We start from the raw sequence: 11,577 nt of genomic DNA on the forward strand, positions 1-11,577 counted from the left end.
CTAAGCTCTATTCAATCACATCCACAAGTGGACATTGGCTGCACAGAGTCGCATTAAGAGAAATCCCATGCAGCCTTGTTTACAAGTGAACAATGGAATGTGAGATATAGCCTAATCTACTCGATTATAAAGCATACTCTCATTCCGAGCTTCTAATAAGTGAGACAGGTGTGGCTTCCTGATGATCAAGAGCAGCTGCTTAATTTGACACCGCCAAAACAGCTATCACTGGTTAAATCTAGGCCAAACGTTTAATTTTTTCCCCTATAACTACACAGCTGATTCAAATGGTCAGCTGTGTAGTTCTAGGGCAAAAACCAAATTTGCACCCCTTGGGGTCCAGACTGTCTGAAGGCAATTATGGTGTTAATTTATACTCTAAAAGCCAAATAAAGATAAATCCACACTGGCAGTGTACATACGAGGTTCATGGATACCAGCGAAATCTTAAGACTCAAGCACAAGAGTGGTTTAATAACGAGCCTTAAGGAACAATCTGCAGTGACCCTACTGCGGTTTGAAAAGCTGATGGATGAGGCCTGACCATGATATCAAAATTATAGGGAACCGTTTTGAGGCTAGACAGCGTTTGTTTATATTTTGGGTTCTGATGAGGCATTAGTACATTCTATTCAAGAATCAATTGGTATTTAGCAATCATATTGCCCCATTTAAGAATGAGAATAGGAATCATACTATTGTGCCCTACTGCATAAGTCTATTGAATCAAGACCTGGGTTCAAGCATTTGCCCAAGCCTGCTTGGAGTGCCATATGGGTTGGATTTACAGTTTGACTATTCTATTGGTCAATTGAGACTGGCAAGCTCAATCAAGCAGAGAGTATTTGATGGGAGCCTCCAAACAAATCTCTTAATCAAAAAAGAAATGTTATGACAAACAAGCACATTCCATGGGGCAAAGATACTTTTATTTCAAGTTAAGATCCATCCAATATTTTGTAACAAGACAGCATTTCAGATACAAAATCCTTCATCACACAGATGGAAGACTTGCCTAACTTTTTAGTGCCACTAAACGCATCGTGCGGAGTGTATTTCCTTGATGTAGTTAAGATTATTGTTTTTTGAGACAAGGGGGGAGATATTGGTGAGGGGGGAGAGATGAGGTCATAAGGTTCTAGAGTGAGCACGTTCACTTCTGGTCGGGCATCAGGTCGTCGAAGGACTGGCCGCCCTCCAGACGCTTCTCCATCTCGACGAGGGTCTTGACGCCGTCGACAACCATCTGCACCAGCTCCACCTCAGAGAAGCCCAGACGATCGGCGTTGGAGATGTCAAACACACCACCTACTGCTGCAGTGTCCACGCCGCCTGAGGAGGAAGAAGCGAAATGTACATGTTCAGTACCAAAGACAATGATGGTGGATAAGACAAGTGCCAGGCCAAACCTGCTCCTGGAGAACCACTAGGCATGCAGGTTTCAGGGCCTGAGGAGCAGCTACTTAGCTGAAACACGACTAGGAGCGTAGTGAGACTAGACAATACTCTGAATCCGCTGGATGTTCGCTTAAATCCAATAACTGCAAGACGGCTTTTCCCCCTCTACATTACCTAAATGAGTGGGGGGGGGGGGGGGGGGGGGTGTTAAATGTACGTACCTGTGCCACGCTTCTGCAGCCTCAACCTCTTGAGGACCTCGCCAAACTTCTCATGCTTGCTGACGTTGGGCAGCTTGACGTGCACGCCGGCGCGCAGCCCTGTGCCCAGGTTGGAGGGGCAGGTGAGCACGTAACCCAGGTGCTCGTTCCACATGAACTCATGACCCTTGTCCTTGAACAGGCTCTCGATCTGTAGGGGTCAGGGCAAAGGCTATGACTTGTGGCACCATTGTGTTGCGAAAGCAACTGCAGTGTAGGGGACTTTGTAGTTTGAGTTTAAAAAAGGTTACATCCTTTTGGGACAGTTTTAAATTTTGCACTACATTTTAAGTAGACTCCTAAATGGAATGAACACCAAAGCGGTGGTGTGCTATGCACATTTCTTTGAATGTTAGGTGTCGCACAATATTATATAATTGTGTGCCTTTGAAATCCTTGAGTCGCACACCACACACCTTTGTGAGGCCAGTGCAGAAGCGGTGGAACACCTCCTTCATGTTGCCGCCCTTCTGCATAGAGATGACTCGTAGATGGTCTTCCTCGTTCACCCACACCAGGAAGGTCTTGCCGTCGTTGTGCCTGTCAACAAAAACATTGATTCACCGTCAGTTGGAAGGAGACGCCATTAAACATTGTGATCAGGTTAATTCTCACTGAAGGCACCCTCCAGTTGGTACACCGGTGTAGGGTGAAGTTGTCCATAGACACTGATCGTGGGTAAAAAAAAGATATTTTCTCCCACTAATGGTTAAGGTTGGGATGGAGGAGTGGAGCTGATCATAGATCAGTACTTAGGGGAAACTTTACATCAGAGCCTCCTTTAATTCACCACAACAGAGCACAAACTTTATATCACTATTTCCTCAGTCTTTTTCGAGTACGGAACACACCAGATGCCCCTGCCGTCGGGCCAATCTCGGCCCATCCCGGACGCCAGCAGCAGTGGGGAAACGGGTTTGTCGAACAGGAAGTGGTCATCGATCAGCTGTTGCTGCTCGTCGTCTGTCATGTTCTTCAGGGCGTAATACTGGCCATTGAGGTCCCCATCCAGTGAGGCTAGACCTTGAAAAAACATGCTAATATCAGTAAAACTACTTAGCCTACATGAAAGTAGTCAACCTTGTCACCAACTAGAGCAAACTGCATATTTGTAAGAATTAGACAAAATCAAGCAGTCATTTGTGCACTTTTGTTAATGATTCCATTATATAAAACATACAGAATAAGTCAATCTTAACCGATGCCAGTCAGAAGCAGCAAGCCAATTAAAGTGTGGTATAATTTCAATAGGCGGATTAAGCTACAGTTCCACTTGGTGCTGCCAGGGGGCAGCCGTGGCACACAAACAAGTTCCTGCAGAGTGACTCAAAGAATTGGAGGAGAGGGGCTCGGTTACGTACTTTCGATGGCCATGTTCTCAATGGCACGTCGCTCCCCACGGCTGCAGTGTGGGGGGAGGCAAAAGCCACGGACGCTCCTACCAGTTCTCACTCTAGAGCTCAGGACGTAGTTGGGGTCCAGGTCATCCCCACCCTAACAAAACAATGGCAAGAGCCGCATTAGCATGAAAGCTAACAGGTATACACATTTGGTATTGACTGTATAAACCAGGATTGGGGTACAGGGAGTTGGATTGTGGCCAGTTTGACCAATATGGATTTTGAATTCCATATTGGTTTCCTGAATAGTGCGGACTACACAGTCTACGACATGGACTCATCGACGCCTTCCCTTGGAGTTTGTAGGGGCCTATGTGGTGATTCAAGGTGGGCAAGTGTGGAGGTTGAGCCAGAATCCAAACTCATCCCCTTCCCCTCAGCTCTCCAGTTGCACATTCACGTGTGCCTCCGCCAAAAGCTGAGGGAGGGGAAATGATCAATGGTGTAGGGGGCTAATTAGACCGTCAGATAGCCACTTAGACTGAGCCAGCAAGGCTGCAGAGTGAAGTGCCACCCCGACACAGCTGCGATATGTTTGGAGTTTGTAACAGATGAAAGACCTCCCAAATTAAATATTTAACTGTTCCTGAGGTTTGTTTATATTGTACAACGACAGGAGGGATTTGTACATTTGAATTTCAGGCACGTTTATTATTGACGAGTGGACCATGAATTGCATCATTCAAGTCACGTGTCCCGAAGTTGATGGGTTTATTGATCCCCTCGCCACTCTGGAAGTCACCCTCTAAGTTTAGTCAGCGCCACATGACAACGGAGGGCCCGCCGAGCAAGTTGGTAGGGGTGAGGGGGTGTTTTGGGATTCACAGTGAGCGTGTGTGATGATTCAGCATGGTGTGTATGTGCGTTCTTACCACAAGGTTGTCTGGGTTCAGGTCGGTCTTGTGTTTGTCTGAGGGCTTGTATCCACCGTGGCGATCTTCGATGACGGGGTCCAGCAGCTCCTTGAACACCTCGTACGTCTCCTCGTCGCCGGCCACACAGCCCACTGTCATGATGAAGGGGTGGCCTGAAATAGAATAGAAAAAGGGTGAAACTGGGCCTTGACACGAAATGACGATGCAAACAGTTGCGTCGACCCCAAGTGACGATTTCACTGACAAAAATGCAGATGCATTGGTTTTGACAGTGTTTATAAAAGGCTCAGTTGTGCTTGCAGTCGCATTGTTCTTAGTTCCAAAAATAACTTCCGCCACCCTCCTGTCAGAATAACAATCTACAGTGAAGCCATTGGGCATTACTACAGTGTTGATATTCATAATGTTGTACATGTCTAGGGTTAAGAAGACCGTAAGGTTGCATAACGGTACTCATCTTCAGCCGTTTAATGCTTAGTTACACTGGATGCTGTACGAGGGGATAAGAGCTTATCAAATGCAATGCCTACGTCAGGGTTCTTGGCCCACCAAGTTGTCAATAAGCAATTTATAAAATACCATTTTAATTAACTGCCTTTGTCAACATGCTAGTCTAGCTAACGCTAAACTTCCGGCAGCAACTCAACACTAGGTGTCTCATTTTCATGGATTTCAATGGGCTGCTTTAGCATCAGCTAGCTTTGCACGCTGACGAAAAAGGCAGTTTAAAAATAATTTCTAAAATGCAGAAATGACTATGAGACAGTTACAAATGTAGGAGCAGTGATTAAGTGGTAAGTAAACTCTAAATGGCTTAAGGGAACTGAATATAAAGTGTTGCCAGGAAAACTGTTGAAGTAATCCCACAAGACATATCCCAATATAATCAAAGGTCTGAAATTATGTTTGTCTAAGTACTATACAGTTGGGCTTCTTGTGGTTAATTTGCAGTGTACTAATTAGTTATTTTCAAGCCCCCCTGTCCAGTCGCAAAAAAATAAACAAATAAACAAATTTAAAAAAATTAAAGAAATAAATCAGCCCACAGCTGAATGTAATTGGTCCCTGGACTAGATGATAATTCAGGGTTTAAAGAGACATGACTCTACAACCTTGGAATTGAGGGGAATAAAATGCAAGGGCTCAACCTTGTCACTTGCTCAGCAATGGTTTTATGTCAACTACTAATGGCTTTGACCTTGTTCAGCGAAGGTTGTTGGTGAAGCTGCTGTAATAAATTGTTACAATAAATAGGCCTAATGCAGCTATACTTCCATTAGGAAGTTTGCTTAAAAGGGCATTCTGTAACTCTTTCATTATTGAATATAACTTAAAGCCTCATGAGCTTAGTTCAACCGTCGTACCCAAAATATAAGCTTGTTTTATGTAAACACTGTAAAGCTTCAAGACATGGTTAAAAAAAAACGTATTTTTTTGTTTAAGTTTACCAAAACAGGGACAGGAAAAACGCTTTATTGTTTCAACTGCTAGACAGGGAAAAACAATGCCTTCTTTTTATTTTACAGAACATTGCATTAGTGGCCACAGAACAGGGCCTTGAAAAGCTGATCTTGTTGCCAACAGGTTTTTCATAAGGTACATGATTGACAGTGCAGCATCCAAGCCCCGGATGAGTGGACTATAAATACTGCCCTCATTTTCTACGCACTTCACATCGAAACTGCACGACACAGATTTATTAAGATTAAAGTCGATAAAAAAAATAACTACTGCTATTTACCTGGGTTATCAACCCCAGTCTGAATGACATCATCCACTGTAAATCCACTTGGAGTTTCCTTGTCCCGCAAGTTGGCGTACATCTCTGGAGTGAGCACCTTGGCCATGTGGTTGTTATGCTGGCTGAGGTCGGGGTACTCCTGCTCCGCGGAGTAGTTCATCTTCAGCTTGTTGTGGGTGTTACCGAAAGGCATGATTTCTTTCACCTGTGAGCAAGGATGAAACAATTCAATGTTAGTGGCCAAAATAGCCACCCCGGAAAATTAAATCGCTTACACAGTTTAACGCTGCAATATCTAACTTTTTCGGGCGACCCGAGTTAGACTTGTCATTCTCATTTAATGCTAGTCTAAACCGTAGGTCTGTTCTAGGTGCGCTATTTATACGCTTCCTGTTCTTAGGTTTCATTTTTGCATATTTTACTTTTGTACACCAGCTTCAAAAAAAGGTTTAATGAAAATATATTTTACAGCGGTTTTGATCGGTGCAATGATTCCCTACACATTGCTTGTGAAACTGAAATTTGGTGGACTATTAGAATTTTAGCAACCAGGTAATTGCAGAGCGATTTCTGCATAGTGTACCTTTATTAAAACGTTAGACTTTATACTGCATTAATTTTAGTTCAGCTAGTAATTTGACATTTTGCAGTAGCTTGGTGGTAGTTGAACTTAATTCAAATCTTGGTAGTGTTTTCAGTAGTTCTCTTTTTACGTGTACTGGTGCAGTTAACTATTGGAACGACACTCTTGGAAAATAAAATGGGTGAAGCAAGTAAGTATTTCCTTTCTCGGCATCACACCTGCTTAATTCTCATTTGTTTAATAGGCTAAAATACACATTCTATTAACAGAATATGAACTATTCTTGCAATTTGTAGTCTGACATTTCAGATTTAATTAAGAACGTATTACTTTAAAATAAAGTACCTTTAGTTAATTAAACTAAATTTTCTTAAACGGTAGCTTTCCACTGTTTAGATAGACGTCCCACTTAATTTCAATTACGTTGAACCAACGTGGAAAAGATGTGCAGTGGGTTTAGTGCAGCGTAACCTCCTCCAGTGTAACGTAATTGGTCGTTTGGTAAACTATATTTTCAAAGTAGCTTCCTCAACACTCCTGGACTGATGCAGTCGTAAACACCCGGTTCAAAGAGGTATGGTATACACGCAATCTACCCTCCGTGCCCACATCTAGCAACTGTTCATTTCGCTAAAATGTCAAATCTACAACAAATATAACGGATTGATTAAAATGCATGTAGTCATCCATGTTTTAATCCAAATATGTAGGCTACTGTGCACCTTCGATGGAAGCCCTCGACCGAATGCGTAATGCGCAGCACCAGATAAGACCTTGCAGATAAGAGATACTGCAAGGTCGTTCGTTGTCGATGTAAACTGCAACGGAAAATACAACCCTTGTATACAAGACTATGGCAATTTTATCCAGGATATAATATTTTACAGTTGAATATATATATATATATTTTTTAAATGCGAAAACAAAAATCACTGACGTCTCCAAATCAAGGGTGAACGCGCTTTACCGATATGTTGTCTACAATACCCAAGTCTTTGTTCAACCGAAATTATTATATTGTGCCATTGTCATCATATTTAAATACATGTATTAAATACAAAGCACATTCGACGCACTATAACAACGCCACACATATGACATTCTTATGCATTTCTACACATCCCCCAAAAATATCTATCCTACCTTAGGACGTTTTTCTTTGGGAAAGACACAAAATCCCTTTCGACAAGGAACGATCACACCAACGCTAATACTGGTGTCCAGAACTAAGCCGCTTTGCTAGGTTTTATATGCCACAGAGCTCTCTTCTGATTGGTTACTATTTAGAGTCCCATTCATTCTATTGGAGAAGGAATAACGCAATTGCATATAGCGACAGTGCTGCAATTTAACGTCCGAAGACCTCTCAGATCACGTGGTGCTTTCCTTGACAGCTCTCTTGATTGACAGCAGTTGGAGAGACTTGTATGGTAGCAGTGTCTACATAAAATGTATCCGCACTGGAAAGGATATTATATGCTCCTAGTAAGCCTGAATGTCTCCACACACAGAACAAGCACTACCTTTCTCATGTAGCAATGCCATAAACACTACATGACCAAAAGTATGTGGACACCTGCTTGTCGAACATCTCATTCCAAAATCATGGGCATCAATATGGAGTTGGTCCCCCCTTTGCTGCTATTAACAGTCTCCACTCTTTTGGGAAGGCTTTCCACTAGATGTTGGAACATTGCTGCAGGGACTTGCTTCCACTCAGCCACAAGAGCATTAGTGAGGTCGGGCACTGATGTTGGGTGATTAGGCCTGGCTCGCAGTTGGCGTTCCAATTCATCACAAAGGTGTTAGATGGGTTTGAGGGCATGGCTCTGTGCAGGCAAGTCAAGTTCTTCCACACCAATCTCAAACCATTGCTGTATGGACCTTTGTGCACGGGGCACTGTCATGCTGAAACAAACTGACTTGTTGGAAAGGTGACATCCTATGACGGTGCCACATTGAAAGTCACTGAGCTCTTTAGTAAGGCTATTCTATCGCCAATGTTTGTCTATGGAGATTGCACGGCGGTGTGCTCGAATTTATATACCTGTCAGCAACGGGGTGTGGCTGTGATAGCAGAATCCACTAATTTGAAGGCGTGTCCACATACTTTTGTAGTGTTAGGGCAAAAACCGAAACGTGCACACAGGGCGGGCCCCAGGACAGAGTTTGGGAAACCCTGGCCTATAGATACCTAGGAAAAAATGTCAGGCTATTTCAGGGGGGTGGGGGGGGTGTTGTTGTTCTTGATGATGATAATTAGTAGGTTATCGATAGATATCAATTATTTTAGATTTTCATATTCCAGTTTGTGCTTTTCTGTGGCTCGTTTGAGATGACATTTGTAGCATGCTAGCAAATACCCATAGACTTCCAGTCATTACGCTAATGCTAGTTAGCAATTGCGCTAGAGCTTGTTAGCAACTTCCTTCAAACTGCACGTGGAGACATAAAAATGGTATCCACAATTTCATCTGACTCTAGGGAAGTAGATAAAGGGCCTCACTGCCAAAATCCCGAAGTCTCCCTCTAACAACGTGTGTGGGTATGCCTATGATAAAAGTGCTCAACTGAGGTAACACATTAGAGTTGATGCTGCACAGTTTCCTTCCCTGTAGGGAGCATTTCTATGAGGCCTAAATATAACATCTTGTTGATGTCTGCATGGAGATTTTCATTATGAAGTACTAGCCTACTGGTGTACTGTTCTCTCCCTTTATCTGAGACAGCAACAATCCAAAAAGACTCAGCATCACTGAAGTAATTCAACAAGAATCCCTAGAGCCCTCTTTATTCATTATCTTGTTCAATTGTGGTTTTTGTTGTTGTCGTCGTGTTTGGATCTCCAAATGAGTAGTGATTGTTTTATGACATCATCGCCGGAGTGCCGTGCCGCCATTTCTGCTGGCTTTTTGTCCAACTAAATGGCCAAACAGATGAACTACGCATCTGACTGAATGTGATTCTACCTTAACATCAGTAGTTCCATAATGGTTAATGATGTTGTTATCAATCATTCAATTGACTGTAGTACTACAATACTCATGTGACCACACCTATTTACCTGTCAGCTTAAAGGGACATTTCACCACGGCTCTATTTTACTGTATATGTCCATTAATATGTTATTAACATATCATATGTGTCAGACAAATTTAGAATATTTTCACTACACACAAATACGAGAGTTTCGGCATCTCACCGGTAGAAACTGGCCATCTACATTTGCTGGTCGTAAGCAAACCCAAATATCCAGAATTCGTAGCGATTTCAGGACGTAGTACCGCCTCGGTGAAGATGGATCCAGTTGATGGAGAAATATCAAAATGTCTATGCTTGTAGCCAGCACTTTAAGCCAGAGGATTTTGAAACGGACTTGAAGTCTCAACTGATGGGGTTGCCAGGTCGTCGAACGTTGAAAAGTGATGCTATTCCATCAATTTTCCCCTTTGCTTCAAAGAGCTAGCTAGCTAGCTAGCTAACTACATTTGTTTATCTACACCAAAATCTAGCTAGCTAGCTTTAATAATACACTGGCTAGACATTCCAAAGCAAATCAATGTAATTAGCCAGCTGCTATCTGGCGATGTGATTTGGAACTTTGCAAGATAACCTTAGCTTCGTTAGGTTACGTTAGTTAACCGTTAGCTAGCTAACTATCTACCGCAGAGGCTATGTGTTCTATTTAGAGTCTGATCCCATCAACATCAAGCTCAGCACCAGGAACTAGTGTATGTCACCTTCTAAAATCTACTCCGTCTTTCCATGACTCCATGAGGAGCAAATTAATATACTGGAGCTAGGCATATACATGGTCAGTGTTTTGTTGTCATAGTTGGTGTGTTTACAAGTAGGCTACAACTTCTGCTGTAGTTTTCTCTGTATTATGGAGGCTTAGTTGATTGTTCATGCATAGCTTGAAGTATAAATTGGAGAAAGCAGAGGTATTATAGACACTCTTACTGACAGTTGTAGCTGCTTCGCGTGATGTATTGTTGTCTCTACATTCTTGCCCAATAATGTTTGTACCATGTTTTGTGCTGCTACCATGTTGTGTTGCTACCATGTTGTTGTCATGTTGTGTTGCTACCATGCTGTGTTGTCATGTGTTCCTGCCATCCTGTGTTGTTGTCTTAGGTCTCTCTTTATGTAATGTTGTGGTGTCTCTCTTGTCATGATGTGGGTTTTGTCCTATATTTTTATTTTTATCCCAGCCTCCATCCCAGCAGGGATGGTTATAGGCAGACTATCGCATTCAACCTAATGGAGTGATAGGCCTACTCAGGCTGGTTATAGGCAGACTATCACTCCATTAGGTTGAATGTGATAGTCTGACTATAACCAGCCTGAGTAGGCCTATAACTCCATTAGGTTGAATGCGATAGTCTGCCTATAACCAGCCTGAGTAGGCCTATAACTCCATTAGGTTGAATGTGATAGTCTGCCTATAACCAGCCTGAGTAGGCCTATCACTCCATTCCTGTTCTATTCAGAGTTGAGAGAAATGCATCGAATTGGAAATGAGCTATTATCAGGCTGATTAATATGATGCATGTTGAATTTGGGAAAATCCACCCACGCTCGGCCCCGCCCCACCTACTCAGCCTGACAGAAGCTGCTACTGTTTTGTAGCCGTGGCATACTGCATACTTTTTACTAAACGTTACGCGCTTAATAGTATGTGACGATGAATACAAAGTATGCAGTTTAAGTATGTAGTACGCCAGTATAGCTATTCGGACACTGCGACTATGTGTCCTGCCGATTAATCCTTCTGCTGCTGCTGAGGACGATGACCTTGACACCAGCTTTAGTAGTACAGAGCCTGTAGACCCATTGGATGAAAGCTTTCCGCCTGGAACAAGCTCAAGCTCACCATCATCTGACTCGGAAACAAGTCAGAACAGCCAAAGGTATTTATGAAAGCACAAAACCCTCTTGAGAAAACAAAATCACCAATATTCTAAACTGTCTACAAACCAAGCGCTCCTCAAACTTTTCACACCCTTGCAGTCAGTTCTTCGGCATGGACAAGAGAGGCTGTTAGTATACTCCTCTAGCCTATTCGCTCAATTGTTGGCAGTGCTTGTCTACTCAAGACAACAATACACTAGACTGTCTACAAGTCAAGCCCCCGTCAAACTTTTCACATCTTTGCTAACTGCCCATCTCAATGCTCCATCATTGACTCTGAGTGTAACAGAACATACCAGTTTACTGTACCCTTTTTTGTTTACAGATTAACATGGTTTCTTGTATAATTACACATCCTCATGAACAGTCTTCATGTTTTACACATCCTCATGATTAGTCTTTTTGT

At 42.8% G+C, this 11,577-nt stretch overlaps 1 protein-coding gene across 1 annotated transcript; it reads right to left on the reverse strand.

The window, feature by feature from the left end:
- Positions 1-907: 907 nt before the first annotated feature.
- kcrb (Creatine kinase B-type) lies at positions 908-7,464 on the reverse strand. The gene is made up of 8 exons (NM_001139778.1): positions 7,401-7,464; positions 5,675-5,879; positions 3,931-4,085; positions 3,020-3,152; positions 2,510-2,681; positions 2,075-2,198; positions 1,620-1,809; positions 908-1,332 (listed from the first exon to the last, which is right to left on the reverse strand). The coding sequence occupies exons 2-8, from the start codon at positions 5,865-5,867 to the stop codon at positions 1,154-1,156; spliced, it is 1,146 nt and encodes a 381-aa protein (NP_001133250.1). The 5' UTR covers positions 5,868-5,879; positions 7,401-7,464; the 3' UTR covers positions 908-1,153.
- Between the last annotated feature and the right edge of the window lie 4,113 nt (positions 7,465-11,577).

Source organism: Salmo salar, chromosome 15 (genome assembly GCF_965601325.2).
Source record: "Salmo salar chromosome 15, fSalSal1, whole genome shotgun sequence".
NCBI lineage: Eukaryota > Metazoa > Chordata > Actinopteri > Salmoniformes > Salmonidae > Salmo > Salmo salar.